This window comes from Corvus hawaiiensis, chromosome Z (genome assembly GCF_020740725.1).
Source record: "Corvus hawaiiensis isolate bCorHaw1 chromosome Z, bCorHaw1.pri.cur, whole genome shotgun sequence".
Classification (NCBI taxonomy): domain Eukaryota; kingdom Metazoa; phylum Chordata; class Aves; order Passeriformes; family Corvidae; genus Corvus; species Corvus hawaiiensis.
The window spans coordinates 53,200,762-53,221,664 of record NC_063255.1 but is presented as its reverse complement, the minus strand read 5'-3'; the positions used below and the strand labels follow the sequence as shown (position 1 = coordinate 53,221,664).

The 20,903-nt window shown below is 38.0% G+C and overlaps 1 protein-coding gene across 1 annotated transcript in view; it reads right to left on the bottom strand.

Annotated features, from left to right (window-relative positions):
• Positions 1-20,903, bottom strand: part of SMC5 (structural maintenance of chromosomes 5) — a 41,411-nt gene that overhangs the window by 12,452 nt on the left and 8,056 nt on the right. Inside the window, exons 7-16 of the mRNA XM_048291297.1 lie at positions 16,606-16,767; positions 11,902-11,973; positions 10,813-11,068; positions 9,469-9,623; positions 6,837-6,950; positions 5,768-5,862; positions 5,446-5,578; positions 3,981-4,154; positions 3,680-3,849; positions 467-590 (exon numbers count right to left, since the gene is read on the bottom strand). Coding sequence (XP_048147254.1) covers positions 467-590; positions 3,680-3,849; positions 3,981-4,154; positions 5,446-5,578; positions 5,768-5,862; positions 6,837-6,950; positions 9,469-9,623; positions 10,813-11,068; positions 11,902-11,973; positions 16,606-16,767 — 1,455 coding nt within the window. The remainder of the gene's footprint in view (positions 1-466; positions 591-3,679; positions 3,850-3,980; positions 4,155-5,445; positions 5,579-5,767; positions 5,863-6,836; positions 6,951-9,468; positions 9,624-10,812; positions 11,069-11,901; positions 11,974-16,605; positions 16,768-20,903) is intronic.

Sequence of the window (20,903 nt, the reverse complement as noted above, 5' to 3'; positions counted from 1 at the left end):
GGTAGCTACAAACATGGGGCATTGAAAGCAGCTGTTTACACCATGTTTTTTATGATCAGCATATAAATACAAACAAATCCTCTCCCATAATGAAAGGGATGATAAGGTTTCAATTGTAGACTTATGGGACCTACAAGATAAAATTTTGAGTGCTAGCATCTGACGACAATGGTGAGCCAAGGTCTGAGATTTTTACTATGTGTCATTTTAACACAAAGTTTCTACAGTGTGAACTTGGACACAGTTTTCAATTCTCTTAAGTGATTTAAAAATAATTATCAGAATGCAAACTGAAAAAAAAAATTTAAAAGGAGATGAAAAATGGAAAAAGATTATTCAGTAGTTCAAGAAAGCTAGCTTGAAAACATTGACAGTAACACATCCAAATGTTGCATGCCTCCTACTTAAATTACAACAATTGGACTTTTCATAAAAGTGGAACACATACCAAGTTAATAATACATACCTTTATGAGATGCATCAATTCACTAACAAGTCCTGCTTTCTGTTTGTTTATTTCTTTGATCTTTACATTTGCCAGTTGAAACTCCTTCTCTAGGTCGATAGCATCTTGTTCCAGCTGTCTTAAACTATGGGAGGAATCAATATTTGATTAATAATAAAAATAATTAAAAATAAATTGTACTAAAAATACAAAAATTCTTAAATTTGATGACGAACCAACAGTTATCAAGAATATGAATTTGTAGTCCTAAACATTCCAAATATTAGAGGCATTCCCAACCTATGCACTTTAAGCCAAAGAAATACAAAAGACAAAAAATAACAGTTAAAGAAATTCCACTTTTGGCTACTAACAGCATCACTCAGCAAGCATAGTCCTTTACTTTAAATTTCAAATTACAGAATTTTTTTAAAAAATCAGTGTAAGGAATGATATTTTTCTTCTTCTGATAGTTCTTTGCAACAATACAACACAGGAGAGTTCAGGAAGTTTACTTAATTCTTGTTACGTATTCTAGCCAAAAAAAGGTACTGTATCCTCATCTTAGTACAGGAAAAACAGAATTCTCACTTGTTTTAGACCTTCAGAACACGTAAAAGGAACCATGATGTTTAGTGAGCTGCAAAGCATTTGGAGATCTTCCAAAACTGCTGAACAGGCTAAGAGGATGATACAGGAAACTACAAACTGATCATTCTCACTTTGATCCCTGGGAAAACTGTGGAGCCGGTCCCCTCAGGAAGCAATTCAGGGGCATAACGGAGAAGGTGATCAGAGACTCAGCAACCATTTACAAAGGGCATGCCATACCTCATGAACCCAACTGTAAAACCATGAGGTGACAGGAGATCAAGGGGTTGCCACTTATGTCAATTTTAGCTTTCTGTTAGGGTACGTGATAAAAGCTCACCTGCACACACATAAAAGAGAGACAACAGCAGCTGGCAGAAGCCCAAATAATACCCTACATCTTGGCTTCACCCAGGCTCACCACAGCACTCGTGTATGGAAGTCTAAGTACAAGCAACTGTAGTCAAATCACAAGTCAGAGGGGAAGGCCACTTGTCTGTAATGGCTGCAGCTGGCTGGAGAGACCAGAGCGAGTGTACCTAAGTGACAGCCACAGGAATGGGATGATGCAATTGTCCATGGTGCCAGCACCACGGAACAAGCACGCAAGAGAGTGTTTGATCCCTAATAAAGACCAAGACACACTAGATAGCAAGTGGCCTGGGAGCCAAGAGGGTATGTGGGTCACTCAGGGTGACACCACAAGAAGGTTATTGGAGGGACCAGCCTAGCTGACACAGACTGCTGCCATGTGTATGTATTTTTGGGTAAGATGACAGGGGTACTGGCTATGGGGTGCAGACTGGGGGAGTCATGGCTCATATATATTACCTATGGTCATATATATTACCTATGTATCTCTGAGACAAGGACCACAGAATGAGCTACTGGGGAACTAGGGAGTCACAGCCAGTTCAGCATGCAGGCACACACAGGTGAGGGAGGCAGTCTGTACAGGCCAACAGAAGCAGGGCTACCGCCTCAGGGGTTTGCATTTCCAGGTACCAGCAACTCAGGAGACAGAGGTCCAGGGTTAGCTACCGTGCAGATTCAAAGCGTCTGGAACCAGCTGCCAATGGGATCCCCACTGCCCACAGATATGCACAGACACTGTACCAGGGTAACCCCATCCTGCCCAGACAGAGTACAACCATAAGGCAGCCACCGGTGCTGCATTTGCTCTGTGTGCCCACTGTGCTATGTGTAACTACATACACATACACTGTTTAGATGTGTTCCGTGTGTGTCTAGTGGCAAGTAAGGATTAGCCTCACTACTGGATACATGTGGGAGCATCAGCTTGCATCAGCTCCACCTTCCTCTCAGTCTGCTGGATCCAGACTCATTTCCCTCATTTTTTCAGTTCCATGTCCCACACTGTTCTTGCATTCCCACTGTCTGGATTAATTGAAGACTAAATAGGTAAAAAAATGTGTTTCTATGGTTACTCTTGGTTTGTTGTATCTTGCCCACAAGTCAGTACCAAGGATTATATTCTGGGGCCTGTCCTTCTAACACTCCTGCCAGTGACATGGAAGAGAAGAGAGAAGGCCCTGTTGTCAAGTTTTTAGATGCTGATCTGGGGGGAGCCTGCAGTTCAGAGGGGTCTGCTAAAGCTGGAAAAGGAGTTGACAGAAGGTTCATGAGATTCAGTAAGGACAAACGCAGAGTCCTGTCCTGGGAAGACAATGGGTCCGGCAGCGATACAAGCTCAGGACAGACTGGCTGCAGCAAAGCTCTGCAAGGAAGGGCTTGAGGTATTAGTGGACAGTGAGCTGCGCATAAGCGGGCAGTGCACCCTGGCAGCAAACACAGTCCTTGGCTGCATGAGTAGAAGCACAGGCAGGATGAGTGATTCTTCCTCTCTGTTCAGCATTGCACACAGTTTGGACCACTCTGCCAAACCTCAACAACTTGGAACAAACGTAGAGAGCAATCAAGATGGTCAGGGGCTACAGCACAGGCTCTACAGCACAGGATGAGGGTGCTCGGTTTGTTCACCATAGACAAGAGACTAATAACAACAGCCCAGTATCATTCCACCATGGAAACCACTGACAGGATGGAAAAAAGTTCTCTTATGCATAGTAGAAAAATTGACAGTGTTCCTAAATTGCAACAAGAAAGATCCAGACTGTATGTTAATGTTGTCTACACTGCCTTCTGGGATTGTGAGCTTAAATGAAACACCTGTTGAACCATGCCCAGATTCTGCCTTTTGACACAGAGTGACAGAAAAACCAATTGCACAGGCCTACTAAAACAAAAAACATGTAATGAAAAATACTATGGACAACTGGGGTCTAACTCAATCCCTGACATGCTTACTTAGTACCATTTATGAACATTATGGTATTATCTAGGGATGTGCTACAAAATCAGAACAATAACCTAATAGTTGAGTAAATACATGCAGTGATATCTAACTGGAATCCGATGATTTTATTACAGAGAAGCATCTGGAACATCGCTACATGTTGTATCAGATACGGTTGTAATTTCTAAACACCTTCCTTGTCTTGACTGATGCACAACTACTGGTTACTGTTTAAGGGTAAAAGCACACTGCAGTAAGAGAAATCAAAAATATCTTTGCTTTTAAAAATGGTTCATTTTTCATAGATAACATAGCTTGTTTCCTACCTATCATACTTCACACCAATTTTTGATTCCAACTGTCTCCTTTGGTTTCCTCTCTCTAAAAGCGCCTTCTTCTCTTGCCTGAGCTTATTGTCTTTGTGTTCCAGAAGTTTCTGTCTGTCGAACAGTACAGTCAAACGTGCATCCAACGACTTTAACATATTACTGATGTCCTGAAATAAAAGAACACACACCACTAGCATTCTTACTACATACCATACTAACATATGCAAGTAGGCTCTGCTTAATGAATGATAAAACTGGCAGTAGTTCACAACATATTGTTACAGAAATACATTTCTACCTGCTGTTGGTTTTCCAACTGTTCTCTTTCATCTGTATCCACTGAAGTAGTGAGAAACTGTGCCTCCCTCAAGCATGTGTTACTAGAGAGGTTTTGTTTTGTATAAGAAGATACTTTAATAACATATTTTTCTTCTGCTGTGTACATTTGCCTCAGATTGGTTTCCTGTATGACCTAAGAAACACAGAAGAATATTCATCTGACAAAAGCATTACTTAAGGCAATACTTTTCAGAACAAGGAATAAACTTGATAAAATCCACAGTAAAAAAACTTCAGCTTACGCAAGACTTACTTACTAACAACCTTTGCACAAAGATGCTAAGTTTAATGCAGCATTATGCCTGTAATTCAGACTGGTCAGCAAAGAACTATTGAGATCCTGTCAGAGTATGTTGCCAGAACTAATTGAACAGGTCTGATTGTTAAGATATTACAGACACCAATAAAACACCATTAGTATTTGTACTGCATCGTGAACAAGGATTGTATTTGCTTCATATATGTAACATGTTACACATGCATCCTGTGTAACAAAGAAACAAAGTACTCAAGAATTAACAGATGAAACCATAAAGTGAGCTGTAATGTATTAGTCAAGCAAATGCATCTGTAGGAAAAAAGAAGGTACAAAAATACCAGAGTTGCTAGTTCTAAATTACTCATGTCAAAAATGACATTATAAATAACCAAAGATTTACTATAACTCAAGATACATAAAGAGAAAAAATGTCCAGTAAACTAGACAAAGCAAAAAGCTTCCATAGGATAAGGTCTATTTGACTAAAAACATTTTTCAGTTTATACGTGCAGCATCAGTTATATTCTGTCAATTAGGTTTAGTAAAAAGTGTTCACTTTACTTTACAGCTCAGACTCCGGTACACAACTGTCCCGGTTTCAGCCAAGGCAGGGTTAATTTTTTGCAGTAGCTGAGAGGGGGCATGGCCCATGATGCCTCAGGTCACCAGGGAGGCGATGCAACATACAGATGGGCTAGTGATCAAGGGGTGTACTTAACCATGGACGGTATTTCCCAGGTTATCCATAACTGTGGAACATGCACTGCAACCAAGCAAGAAAAGCCTCTATGGTATGGGGGCTATGGTCAATATATGTGGAGACCTGGCACACTGATTATTCAGCCACTCCCCCAATGGGCTACTGCAAAAAATCAACCCTGTCTTTGGCCAAAACCAGGCCACTGACTTGGAACTGGTTAAGGTGAAAGATAAATGTATCTTTCTGTATTGTATTGTAAAGTATTGTATTAAGGTGACTGAATTTTTTAAAATGTCTTGCAATATGTTAGCCCATCATGAAATGTTCCCACTTCTACAGGGCAAATAAAAAGGATAAATAAAATTGCTAAAGCAATTTTTTGCATTCTCAACATTTACTTGCCAAATAATTTCCAAAATAAAACTCCACACCACAGATGCGTTTATGCTTCTTCAGATACCTTACCCTTTCAATCATGTCTCTAGTCTTCTCAGTTCCCACAGGAACATCATGAACACGGTACTGGGAACAAAGGTAACTCATCACGGGATGAGGAGCATCAAACAACTCTCGTAAATATGAGTAAAATCCATATCGGCTGAAGAAGAAATTAAAAAAAGCAAGCATCACAAATCAAGTTCAGCAGTTACTGAAGGGTCAGAAAAAAGTCTCACTAACCCAGAACTGAACTGGTGAAAATTTGATTTGCATAGAAAATTCTAATATATAGCAACGAAACAAACCCACTGCATTTAAAACCATTTCCCCAATACAATCAGATACATACTGTAATTCTTCAATAGGTCTTGATGGTAAATTTTCAGCACATGATTCGGCAGGTGCACATACAGCATTCACTCTTAGTTTCTGATGATCACGCATCTATATTTAGATTATATTAGATTAGCTGGTAAAGACCAGGAAAATTCACTATATGCAAATAAAATATTAATTATTGATTCACAGAGTCAGAATTACTTTAAACTGATGACCTCTGGAAGAACTCACAAATTCACTCTGGCTCAGGAATAACCAAATTCTCTAAAAGAAAACTCTATTAATGTCTCTGAAAGCACTACATGCTAGAGAAAATAAAAGCAATCAAAAATCCAGAGCCAAGTGCTCACTCTAAAGAGCTAATCATACAAATGAAAGACCAGTTGAGCTGGTTAAAGCAGCCTTGAAATGAGTTCCACAACCACACAAGCAAGATAAGCCCCTAGAACCTGAGATACCACCACTATCGTCCAGGAATACAAAAGTGATTAGCTTCTGCAAAGGGCAGATGAGTCTTCAAAAATTGCAGGACAGCTTGTCACTAAATACACAGTTGTGTGGACTGTAGTTGGGAAGCACTGTGATAGTTTAATACTGTGTCTTCTGGCTTCCTCCTCTTGCATCATCTGCCTGACTTTCAAAATGAACAATCTCCTCACTGATTCAGGAGGCAGCAGTATTAAGAAAATACAAGCTTGATTTGCTGCTTGTACCACTGCATGTCACAAAAGATGGTCTCTTGCCTCTTTAGTCAAGGGGCACTGGAAAATTTTGGTACTAAATTTGTAGATTTCTGCTCTAGCCAATTTCTTGTACACAGTATTTTCTGCTTAAGTGATGACTGCCTGGCCAAAGAAAAAAATCTAAAAAAACACATCTTGTTAATATTTCTGCATCCCACCAGTTAGTCTAAGCTTTAAGAAAACCTTAATTCTGAAGAAAGTATTTGAACACTTTGCATTACCTACTTGTTATGATACAGATATCTATTGCTGTGATACAGATTTACTTGGTATACTCCCAAGTTCAGGGCTCATACTTGAGTACTTAAGAAAGTTTTAAAATTGGTGCCAACTTGCCTCCACCAGAAATGTTTCCATATCTTCTTGACACTCAAAAACGAAAGCCCTCATGTCATTGGTCGAAATGTGATTTTCAATGTATTTAGCATGTCTACTGTCTTTCACATTGATCTAATAAAGAAAGGTAATGAGCAAGTGATTTAATACAATTGGACTTACCACCCCCAAAAACATTTTAAATCGTCAAGATGATGCCCACATCTACATTTAATGAAAAAAAGAACAATGTCTTCAAAAACATATTGCCTGCCTTTTTTGCAACCAATTCTCATGGAAGGAAACCTATTGTAAGTCACAGGTCATTGTGCTTAATTTTTAGCCATCCATAACCTTTTTCAGTACTCCCAAAGTTATCACCATCTCTCACCATACCACCTCTCCCTCTCCTGCTCCATCCTGACCTTACAATTGCAACCACCCCCATCTCACGTCTAATGGCTCTGCTCCAGCACTAGTAAAGGTTTTTCAATTAGCAACAGAAAACACCACACTCCTCAAACTGAGGTGTCTTGAAATTCCTAAGAAAAAAATCCCACACCCTTAAAATGGATGAAGTTTTCCAAATCTGAATGAAATGCTAATGTTTGTGTTTTTCAGTTAACTTTCATGAGTAATTAGACATTATGTCACCATACATGACACACAATGGCAAAATTACACAAAACTACACAATTTATCTCAAGTTGGCCAAAGGCTGGGTATAGTTAACAGCAATTTGAAAGCTTTGAATTTTTAAGCACATGAGACTAATTTATATGATACCAAAGTATACAGGCTTTGGCTGAGGCAGAGTTAATTTTCTCCACAGTGGCTAGTATGGGGCTGTGGCTTGATTTGTGCTGAACAGAGGGTTCATAATACAAAGACGGTTGTTATTTCTGACAGAGCCAAGGCCTTTTCTGCTCTTCATGCTGCCACAGCAGTAAGGTAAGGGTGCATGGGAGACTGGAAGAAAACAGAGCCAGAACAGGTGATCCAAATTCACCAAAGGGATATCCCAGATCATTACGCTCAGCATATAGCATGAGAGGAGGAGAAGGAATGAGGGACATTTGGAGTGATGGCTCCCCAAAGGTCATAGTTTAGAAATGCTATTCTTCAATTTAGAAGGCCCACTAAAACCATGCCACTGCTCACTCCCCATGTCCCCTCCCTGCTTCCTGCTCCAGCAGGATGGAGTTGAGAACTGGAGGCAAAAAAGGTGAAAATCATGGGTTGAGATAAGAACAATTTACTGGAAACAGCAATGAGATCAGAAAGCAACCAGTAATTATTTAATAACAAAAGGTGTAAGACTAACAATTTACACCAAAAGTCCCTGACCACTACTTCTCCCAACCTGAAAGGGATGCATTCTCAAAAGAAAGAGTCCCTATCCTCAACCTTCAGCAATGAGGTAAGGTGGTATGGAACAAATAAGGTCTGGCCATGCCCCCTCAGCCACAGATCCTCTTGACCAGTGCAAAAAATTTAACCCTGCCCATGGGCCAAAACCAGGACACCAAGTCACTTTCATGAGTGATGGAGCCCTGCTCTCCTGGAGATGGCTGAACACCTGTCTGACCATGGGAAACAGTGACTTGGTTCCTTGTTTTGCTTTCCTCATGTGCATGGCTTTTGCTTTCCTTATTAGATTGTCTCTATCTCACCCCATGAGTTGTCTAAGCTTTTACTCTTCTGATTCTCTACCCAATTCTGCGGGTGGGGCAGTGAGCAATCAGCTGCCTGGGACTTGACTGCTGGCTTGGGGTTACATCTCAACACAGAAAAAACAAATTTAAACACCAATTGAATTTACAGAGGTTAATGAGGCCTTAACTAAAAGTAAAGACATCCTTATCAAGGCATTTGTAAAATTATCTTGATGTGGTCTTTCAGAAAGAATTCAAAGTTCTGCTAATAACAAGAAATACTTAGGATTCTATTCTAAATAAAAGTAATTTTGAGCAGTCCTAGTACATGTACAAAGTGTAAGAATTTGTATATAAATATTCTAATATACTAATTTAAATTGTAGCAATACATTATTAATAAGTTTGCAATTCTGAAAAGAAGTGCAACTGGAGATCCTCATCCTCTTCGCATTATATAGAGCATATATTGCAAGAGGAGGAATGCACAAAAAAACCCAATGTCCTCTTTGAAAATTTAGCCCTGCTATTACTAGCTAGTACAGCAGCTATCAAATCAAAACTAAAACACAAAACAAAATTAGCAACAGATTTCCACATCTCTGGATGGCTGGGTAGAGCAAACCAAAAAAACACTCAATCACAGAGAGAAGTAACCACAGCTGAGCAAGTTGTGCTGCAAGGGGAGATAACTGGTAACTACCACTGCTTTTTTAAGCAGCAACTAAGAATTACTTAAGTCTTAAGTAGTAAGACTGGATAATAACTGGTTGCACCTTAAAGGAAACCTGCAATAGGCATGCTCTTGAGGACGAAAGGTGCCATCCCACATTACTCAAGTACTACATTGCCTGTGGAATTCTAATTATGAGTATCCTGCATGTACTTGGCAGGACATTCCAAGATGTGTCTTAGAAGTCCTCAAGTCATTCTCGAAGTGTTGCAAGACATAAATAATCTAACCATTAACAGAGTGGTATGCAAGTAAATCATCTTACTTCAAGCATCATGGGTTCACAGGCTCTTTTTTTAAACTTCTCTTTGTTCTTTCTTAGCCACATAAGAGCAGAGTGTGTGTCTCGGAATCTCATTTTAAGGTTCTCTTCCTTCATATGCATTATATTATTAAGTTGTCCAAGGCGATCAATTATTCCTGTAATTTAAGGTAGTTTCTTAAACAGAGTCCATAGCAAGTACACATTATAACCAGCATTTTCTGGTATCTACTGACTATACTCCTCCAAAAATAAGGTTGTTAGTAAACGACAAGAACTTTCCAGTAAACGACATCTCTTTCCAGAATTGAGATGCTGCTACTTCTGAAGAAATGTTAAGAACTATTACAGCTTAACATCTAAAACAGAACTGAAAATTTACGCAAGGAATAACAAAATGTGGTAGGCACAGTAAAAATACAGGAATTTTGCCTTAGAAGTATGTTTCATCAAGACTTGTTCTACCTTTGTACTTAAATATAAACACATCCCCAAAGGAAAAAGATAGTAGGACTAGTAATGTGAAATATCTCTGTTATTTCATGCTGGCAAAAACCAAAATGTGTGACAACAGACCGTGCATGAAAGCATTTGTTATTCGACAGAGATCAAAACCAGAGATTTTTGATAAAATTTTTGACTAAGATAAAATACAGTGCCTCCTTCCCCAGGTCACTTGGACTCTCTACCTCAGTTTCTTCCTGGATTCATAAAATCCAAGTTATGTGCCAGACAGACAGGTATGTGCAAATGAGCAACATTCACTGAGGAATATGTATACAACACCCTCTCCACCTGCCAAGCTTCTGGTTTTTAATTTCATTTCATTTCTTAGAAAGGACTAACTGCAAATACCAGACCAGCGTAAAGAAACTCTGGAACTAAGGTTAACTAAAATTCATCTAGAAAGGACAAATGCAGCATCAGCAGCTAATATACTGCATATAATATATGAAGTAGCTAAAACACTGCATCTTCAAAGCAAGCTGCTTTCTCCATCAGGTTTGGGATTGATTTTCAGAACCTGCTAACTACACACTTTCCTTTACAACAAAAAATCCCCCAAACCTCCAAACCGGCAAAGGAGTCACCTTATGCAGAGATCAGAAATACTGATTCTTTGAAGGATAGTTTTAAGATCAATTGTTACTTTTGAATCTTCTTGTTCAATTTTGAAAGCGCATGTTACTTTTAATACAACTGGTAACAGGAAAGAGGACAGCTATATATGTAAACCAACTAGGAGGACTGAGGTAAACACCTTGAATTATTTCACTACAGTAAGTAGTGTAGATTCTGTACAGTCATTAAAATAGTAAATTGACAAAAAAACCTCAAGTAACTTACTTTTCTTTTCCCGCTCTTGGTTAGTTTTTTCTGCTCTTAGATCACTGACATCATTATCAATATTCACCCTTTCTTCTTGTAATTCTTTCAGCTCAATATTAACAGCATCAATTTGTGGCTGAAGATTCTCACAGACTGCCATTGTATCCAGCTCATTCTGCCACTCCTGTATTATTTTTTGAGTTTGGTATATTTTCTTCTGCCTGTTTGTTTCTTCATCTTTTTTCATTCTGAATGCTTGATTAATTTCTTCAATCTAAAAATTTTGAGTATTTCCATCAAGAGAATAGTTTAGTATACAGACCCTATAACAAATACCTAGGATACCTGCGCAACTGCTATTAAATGCTGACATAATCATGCACCAAAACCCCACGAGTCTGTTACAGTTCCAACAGCACTATGACACAGTTCCAGTAGCACTATGGCAGTTGAAGAACATAAGCAAAAATACAGTCAAGCCTGTAAGTCAATTCATGATGTCCCTTCATTTTCACAAAAGCAGAAGCTTAAAGGTTAATAAACTGCTTAACAATTGCTTAACACATTTGAAGTTTAGTCTATGATTAAGTAAAATCCATAGCCCAAACACAACTTTGAGGTTTTAACTCTGCACCCTTATGCATTTCATTTGTACATTTCTTGACCAAGTGCTTAGATGAGACTCTGGTTTACAACAGGTCCTTGCAAGGATGTTTCTTTTTACAAGATGCAGGATGTATATCCTTAGAAGCAATAACCCCAGCCTTTCACACAGAGGGCATGCTTAGTGCTGAGTGAATCACTACACAGGCTGTAGCTTTCCAAGGAAAGCCTATCACAAACAGTGTGTGTATATATCTGTATCTATCTATACATACACACACATTTGTCTACTCCATAAGGCAACTCATTTTATGCAGTACACACCCCTCCCTCAGTAATTCCTTTTGGACTAATAGAGTTCTAAAGACTCACTGTGCAGCAGAGGGAGTGAAGAGTGCAAGCACTTGCAGCATCTTCATAGAAATTTGCCCCTCTGCTAACAGAAGAGCAGACAAAAAAACCCAAACAAACACCAAGAAAAGTCACAGATAAAGAGACTCTTACCTGTTTATCTTTCATCTCCAAAGCATCTTGCTTCTCTTTACATTTCTGGGAGATACTTCTGATTTCAGCAGTCTGCATACAGCAAGGTATTTAAAGTACAGTCATAAATTCAATTATATTTGTAAAAAGTAGTCAGATTTTGAACAACATCTTGTAAATGCATAACTATTTACTTTGCATTTTACTACTTAGAAAGTCATACTCACCCATTTCTTATTCTTAACTGTATCTGCAGCATGTTTAATTTCAGCAATTTGTGAAGACTTGTATAACACCACATATACTGTACTGCTCACAACCATGCAGCTATATGTCTGCAAATTCAGGCATGACATATAGAGGAAGTTCCTAATCTGAAATTAAAATAACTCCATCCTTAATTTCAATATAAATTTTACATACTGATGTCTACAATTATAAAATGTTCTTGCCTCTTTCTCCAAACCAGCTCTGCAAAGAAAGGAGATACTAAAGAGCGAGCAAGGCTTAAGCTCCTAGGCACAGGATGGCCAAACCAGATTTTGTCCATGTCATCCTACATCTGAAATAATTGTGCTAGAGCAAGATCCCACACAGCTGAGCTTGACAACTTGTTGGCTCATGTGTAGGCATCTATGTCTCTGCCCCTTCTCTATACTCAGCTTCTACGAAGTGGAAGAATAACGTAGGTTAGAAGGAACTTCTTGGCATCACCCTGCCCCATTCCTTTCTCAGAGCTTGTTTTATTAGGTCAAGTTACTCAGGCACCTACACAGCTGAGTTCCAAACACAGGGGAAGTACACTATCCTTCCTCTGCAAACTGAATTCCGCCTTCCCTGAATACTCAAGGCTGAAGCACTGCAAAGAGAATACTGGAACACTGCAGAAGGATGGAAGGACTGTAAGCCAATTCCAGTGTAGACACAGAAAAAAAACAGCACTGTCACTGGAAGAAACATTTTCCTGCAGTCAGTCATACTGAAGACATTAAGATACATCAAGAATGAGAAAATAAAACTACGCAGAATTTTTTCCCTACCACAACCGCAAAAAAGCACAAAAATTTTAAGACTCATGAAGGTGTTTGCATAAAGACAGCAAACAACAAATACGTCTGGGTCTTGCAGTTGACTGCTATGAGGTACTGATCTGTGATGCTCTTTCCAAAGAGCTCACGGAGGCAGTCTTGAAGAGGAAGCTCTCTCCCAGGAAACTGATGCACAATGTTCACAAAGCCATTCTAAAGGCTCTCAAAATCAGGACACTAGTAAGGAACTGGAATTCAGTTTTTCAGTTATCATTGTATTTTCAGTTATTATATGTTTATATATAGACCTACCTACAGAACATATTAACTAGAACTATCTTTATGATTTTCATGGTACAACCACAAAAGACTGCTTTATACTACTAAATATTGCTAAAAAAATTGCATTGCATAGTTAACTCTGTTCAAATGTCTTTAAAGAGCCTGATGAAACTGTTCTGAAAATACACCATTTTATCAAACTTTTCCTACAATATGGGTCAATTTCTTTTATTTCACATTCTACACATCCTACCGCCCAAACCATCAAATGTTACTAAAAATTTTTAATCTCACACAGAAATTGAAAGGGTTTTAACACAAAGAGACAGGAGAAAAAGTCATGCAATGTCTGGATACAATAATTTCTTCCCAGATTTAACTCTGCCTTTCCTTGCGTTCAGCTCCTTCCAGGCAAAACTACAACTCCATACAGGGTTTTTTGCCAACAAAGTGCAACAAAGACAAAATGAAGAGGTGGTTTATTTCTGCTCTCACATATATATCCTCATGTCAAGAGAAAGATCTCAAGAAGCAATCAGAATTAAAGTAATTTGATAATGGATATAAGCCTGGAGCAAAGGGTCTGAAGAGAATTATATTCCCTACAGGTCTGTGTGTCCAGAGTAGAGCAGACTTAAAATACTAAACTGCTTTCCCTTAATGCCGAATTGATGCTAATCAACTCCTTCTGGATAAAAGAATAATAACCTGTGAAACTCTCGCCAAATGCCTGCATTTGTACAAAGACAGAATTCTAAGTTACAAGAAATTCAAGCAGTCTATGAAAAGGTGACAAACTAATGAAGATGTAGCAGCCTAAGCTATTTTAAGCTACTTAAAAGTCTTGCGCTACTTTTACATTAGGTCAGAACTATCTCCTGACAGTGCAACCAGCACTGCTTCTCCTTTCCAAGGATACTTCAACAGCCAAACTATGAAAGTATGTGTGAGGGAAATAAATTTCAGCACCTGAAAAGAAGTTACTGTCAAAAAAGTTCAAAAAGCAGCAGATCTTCTTAACTTGCCTGGTATCTTACAAATAGCTCATGCCTAACCACATATATAACATATTCCCTTTTGTCTTTTTCCACAATTCTGGACTCTGAGTTCAAGACAAAATAATAATCACTCAAATTCGACTTGGACGTATCATTTAACATCAGAACAAAACAGGTTTGGAAGTGTCTTATTAACAGAATAGTATCAGTCATAAATAAAATACAAAATTGTAACTAATCACTGGAAAGCCATATTAGAGTACCTCAGTAAGTCTTCTATAAATTACTTATTTCAAATTTATCCTCTTTCCTTCTTCCTGTATTTTTGGCTTCTGGAATACTGTAGAACAAATGTACCTAATCCATTTTCCAGACTCAAATTAAGCAACACTTCACTATACGGTTAACCTTGTGAATATGTAGTATATGAAAGCTTTAGTCAACAAGTTTAGATTGAGAAGAAAAATACACAGATTCAAGAGTATACATCAACCGTCTTGTACATTCTCTCAGGTTTTCTTCCCTTGTTTTGTAGGAAGTGGCCTATGCTGAGCAAGCTCCCCATAAGTTAAAACTAAAATGATCAATGTTTGTCCTAGGTTTCTCATAGAAACAAAGTACAACCTTTAACTAAAAAGATTACTTTTATATGAATACAGCCCAATACTTCCAAGAACAGTGGTACCAATGGTTAAGTGGAACTCTTTCCTGTTTGAAAAAAATATAGTAATTTGAAACATCTCAGTAAAACCCAACGGGATAAGATCAAGCAGTGCAAACAAAGCATAGCAATTCGCAAGCATGATGGCACTGTTGCATTATGAAAATTCAAGCTTCCAGCTGTTAACTTCCCCTAAGAAAGTACACTTACCCTTAAACAACAAAAACCTTCAAAACAAAAAGCCCAACCACACCAAAAAAAGGCAACTGCAGTAAGACCGCAACATTTTTAACATTTAGGTATTTTGACTCAAAGCATAGTAAACTACTGCAATAATGTGGGACAAAAAACCTAAATACCTTTACCAAAGACCTTTCTTATAATTATGAGGTACTTGAGTACTTCATATTGTTGGTACAGTGTTTATCACAACAAAAACATTGAACAACAGTCTGTAGGGGTTTTTGGTCTGGTCTCTCTGGTTTGGTTTTGGGTTAGATTTTTGTTTGGGGCAAGGGTGTTTTCATTTGTTTGGTTTTTTTTTAAAGGAAGCACATGACTAGTTTATTAGCTCCCAGGGCATTAAATGCCACTGAAGTTTCAGACTCATTCTACAAGACGCTTCAAGGCAGCAATCCTCTACAGGTGTCATGAGTCTCCACATCAACTCCTCTAAGTGGGTCACTTATCTTCAAACAGAACTCACTGCAGCAAACAAACATTCTCAAGTGATCATTTAACTTTGGTTATCCACTGCAAACTTGTGCAGCTTATGCGTTCAATGACTTCTGCAGTCTGAATAGTAAATAATAGTTAAAATCCTGCAGTGAATCACAGTACTCTTATTTTTCACATGGAAATAGTATTTTTCCATAAACCCAGCTGTTCAAAACACTTACATAAACTGTAACACATAGGTAGGTTTATGTTGGGGTCCCTCCCCCGCCGTGTAGCCCTGGGAGAGGGGCCCTGAGGGCACAGACACGGGGCTTCCCTGCCCCTGCTCAGCCTCGTTCCCATTGGTTGGTTTGTGTTCCCTGCGCGGGCAGAAGGACCCTTGGTCCCGTGACTGGAACAGTTCCTGGGCAGAGCTCCGGCCATGCGGCTGGAGAAATAAATGTCTCTGAAACATCTACAAAGAATCTGTCCATACAGATTTCTTTTCCACGGGCCTCCTTGTTTGATACACATGTTGCAGTATCCGCACTGTAACAGGTTTATCATTGAATTTCCTTATGCATAAAAATATTCACAACTGATGGAAGATTATTGTCTAATTAAAAAATCAAGTCCTACTTGTGGAATTATATTCGATATTAGAGGAATGCTTGTAGGCCAGTAAAGTTGTAATTTACCTTAAATAAAGGTAAGAAGGTAAAAGGAGCATCCACAAACCCGAACTACAGAACAGATGAAAACAGGCATCTAATTCAACAGAAGTGCCTAACTTGGGGAAACTATTGACATTATATCCTTGAAGATTTTTAAGGCACAACAAAGAGAAATTTTAAAACTTGCTTTTATGAAACCAAGAGCAGACTGAAGAATTGCTACTAAAGGTTTACTAAGGAATGTATTCCTTGAACAGACGTGGAGAAGGCACTGAGAACCAAGGGCACAGGTGCTTCACAAAAATTTCTGCTGAAACATCATTATGACGCACTTCAAAGAAAGAGGTTATTATTTTACATTTTACAAAGCTGAACACAGAACACCTGAAATATTACCTGTGTTAAACAAGAACTTCAATACCTACATTATCTCTGGTTTTCATATCCAGACTCTTCAAATTTTCTTCAGCTTCTTCAATTTTTTTTGTCCATGGGGCCTGCATTTCTTTCAGAGACTTCAGTTCTTTCTTAACTTGGTTTCGGTTTTGTTTCGCTTCTTCATGCTGCTCACGAACATTTTCATATTCCTTGGAAGAATTGAAAGTAAAACAATAAAAAACTGTCTTCTATTCCAGTGTTTTATACTGTCCAAACATTTCATTTAATTGCTCATGAATTTTAGAAGAAAAATCTCTTTCACAAACTAGTATTAGATCAACTACTTAAGTAATAATGTTACTAGTTCCAATGACGAGGAGTTGTAGGGATCTTTCAGTCCCCAGTGAATGAGGACACATAATCAATGCTTCTTAAATAATATGCAATTCAAGTGGCAGAAGAAACAACCCATTTGTCTGCAACTACCTTGTCCCTAAAGTCCATCTAGGATCATTGCGGAAAAAACTCCTTAGCCCATCTCTGTTCATAGTTTGAGACTACTTAGGCAGAAGTCTAAAAGCTAAGGAGCAAATAACCACAAACAATTTTGGGAGAAAGAAAAGGAAAGGAGCTGGACAGATCATCAGAGCAAGTAACAGACACAACCACTGCTGAAGTAAACCAAGGAGACAGAGTGGAACAGACTTTCAAGAAAGAAGCAAAAAACTCCACCATACACCACAAACACCAAAGCCATCGCTATCTGGGAAGTTTAGCTGAAGATACATTCATGAGAGAAAAGAGATGGTAAGCAGTATGGTGACCAAAAACCTCCACTTCAAGAAGGTGGGAATTTTGTAGAGAAAGTAGTTTAAGCTGAAGGAGTCATTATTAGTGATTCTTTTGGTGTGTATTATACTCTCTGGTGAGAAAAAGAATTTTAAAAGAAAGGCACAAAAAGAAGGGGAACCTCTCCCCAGCTCTCCCAAACAAAGAAACATAAGAGAACATTATGTTCCATGAGACCATGAAAGGTTCATGAGAAAAAAACCAAGATGTTCAGAGGACCAGAGAGAGGAGTAGATTCAGGTATGCAGGGGAACAGAAGAAGGGAAGGCTGTTTGATTTTGTATGCACTAAAGAAAGCCCCTAATTCAGAACATACACCTATCTTATTCCAAACTTTGGAGCATTAAAATAATAATAATAATAATAATAATAATAATAATAATAATAATAATATTAAATAATAGACCACCTGGAAGCTATCTGTAACAGGTGACTTGGCTTTATCTGCTACCACTTTTTCATAGTTACTTAACTAACCTGATTAATCACAGATATATCAACTTAGGCTATAAAATCCAAGGTCTTTCTTCATAGTATCTTTTTCAAAGAGTCAAAAAGTATTTGAAAAAAGCTGCTCTAATTCTGTGAAGCACAGTCACAGAACTGTTACAGGCACTCTTACAAAGTTACAGAGGTAAAGGGATTATACTTTCACTTAGCTGAAAGACTAAGCTTAAAATTTAGCTCTGCTCTAAATAAGGCATTTTGTTTCAAGACTAAAGCAAATGCACATGCATACAATTACACTTCAGATTCTTCAGATACAAAGTACAGGCAAGTTCCATAGAACTGTCATGACATGATTTTTACACAGCAGATCCCTTTAATACTTTAAGAAAATCTGATATACACAATATCTCTGTCTTTTGGTAATCTGTACACAAGTAACTTTGATGCTTGTAATTGCACACTCCACTAAAGACCTGCAGAACTTCCAAAGCATTTCAGCTCTCCCAAGAGATATGTGCATCTTAAAACAATATTTTTCTTAATTGTAAATGTCAGAGGAGGAAAAGAAGAATGGACATGGCTTGACCAAAATATATTTTCAAAACTACATTGTGACATATGAATGATGCACTGTCTCCAGTCGTGGTATATTTATTAGAAGTGTATATAGCTTTTATAATATCTTCACTATCAGGTTAGAATAACATGAGTCTGGATAGCCAATAGTACAGGTGTTCATGTGTCTGCTAACTAATAGTATACATGATCACATTCCTAATAATCACATCAGGTTTTTTGTCCTAAAACAAGTGCTCGTATAACAATTTTTTCTGCAAACTACTGTGCTTCTGCTACCTGTTACATTTTAGAAATTTTGTTACATCTCTCCTGCCTCGAGTGAATAGTCCTTGTTCTCTTAATCAAGCAGTCTTTGTTCTCTTATTACGAAGTGTACCATGTTTTCTTGCTCCACACTACGTGATTACAGGAACTATGGAATTCTATGGAATTTACAGTATAAGTTCAAAAACTTATTAGACATAGACATATGTGAAAATGGCGTATAATTCTCCACATATAGAAGCAGTTGTCCCTGTCTAGAAAAAAGCACATGACCACAAAAAAGCTCCTCAGGTGAAAGGCAACAGTCTTCAGAATAAAAATGCACTTCAACAGTGGTCAAAACATGAACAAGCTCTTCACTAGACTTTCTCTTTTCCATTACAATTAAGAAACAGTAATGTCATATTTGAGTTTAAATATTTTCAGGCTGCCTGTTTTCTCTATTTCATAACATAAAGCAGTGTTTATACATCTGCCTTCCAGCTGACTTGGAAGCTCACCTGTAGCTACTCTGCTTTGTTACAAAGGTAAATTGAACAGCTAGGTGCGTTTAGCCTTCAAGTTGAAACCTGTGTTTTGGGGAGGACAGAGCTGATGAACCATCCACAAAAGGAAGAATAAACTCCCATGCTATTCTCAACTTCAGTAAACCCCATTTTAAGACCCAAAAAAACATTTATTCTTAGGACTAAACAGTGCTAGGTCAAAACAACAAAAAACCCCACACCCTTGTAGAACAGTACATTTCTTCTTTTAGAGAGAGCTTGCTGTTTTGCAGTGTAGGACAACGCCAAAAGTTCTGTCACAGTTTGACAAATCACAAAACAGCAACAGAAATGTGGAATTTTATTACAGTTTGTAGTTCAGATATCCTCTACCTAGTAAAACGATTATGTTGATGACCTTTGATTTCAACTGTAAATTCTGCACATGGAAGATCTCATGTTAAAATGTACTGTAATTTACCTCCAGTCCCTGCTCCCAGCATCTCTAAGGTGTATATTTACCTCCAGTTCTCTTCTCTTTTCCCTGAACCTAATATACACTACGGATTCCGTACTGTTAATCAGAACTCCACCAAGGTGTCAAAGCACACTGTTGTTTCTATGGATTCAGGGGCCAAAAAGTTACATTTAATTGAATGCACCCACTAAAAGTCTTTAACATACTGAGCAACACAAACTGTCCAGAAGACAGCAGTGGGAGTGTGACAAAGTGTGACTAAACTTGCTTAAGTAACACGTAACTAGCAGGAATGTTCTCTAACTTACGGACGGCAATTTAATTGTCAGCAGATAAAATTCTTAACTTAGTATTCCTCTGCCAGTGTCCAACAAGCCTTTCTTTATAAGCAAATATCTTACAGTAGAGAACAATCAGTATCAGTCTACATTAATTATGCAACACCAGGCTAACACATCTAGTAGTAAAAACTCCCATCATTCAGCAAGTACTGACTGGTATACAGAATGTATACCATACTTCCTTAACACATACCACCATCCATCTATTTCAATTGCTACTCCTAAATCCCTCCACTGTTAGCAAGATTTGAAGGCAGTGAGGACCCTTTGAACCCAGCTGCTCAAGATGCGAAGGCCACAAAGTTCTTTACGTAGCCATGTGAGGCTTTGTTATATGCAAAATTGCAAAAAATAAGTTTTCCACATTCACAAATAGTAAACTAAGTTTTCTGAAAGTTCTTTATCTGTATTTCATGAACTCTACAAAGCCTGCAAACAAGGCAAACAACATATTGTTTCAGTAAACCAAAATCCCCATCGGTTTGAACTGTTTAGAATAATTTAATCTGAGTGACCATTCAACACTAAACTAAACTAGTACCAAAGTGCTCCTCAGAAAGACTTTGATTTGTCTAAATGACCTTGTGGGAAATGACGTTACAGAAAACCCGCAGGCGCTGACAGGGTACAGAAACAGCACTGTGCTTGAACAGATAAAAATGGATACATGTTTCAATCTGAGACCTTGGCAAAAGCTGCCTGAGTTAAGACAATGAGCTTTTGCAGTTTAAAGCAAATGTAGTTTTGTAGTTTTGAAATAAGTATGCCTTATAAAAGTAGAAATGTATTTTTAACAAGTAAAAATATGTTTTATGCAAGAAATAACAGTAATAGGTTAAGAGTAAAGAATTTTGAGTTTAACAATAAATTCTATAGTAGAGTTTCCTAGAAAGTTAAGA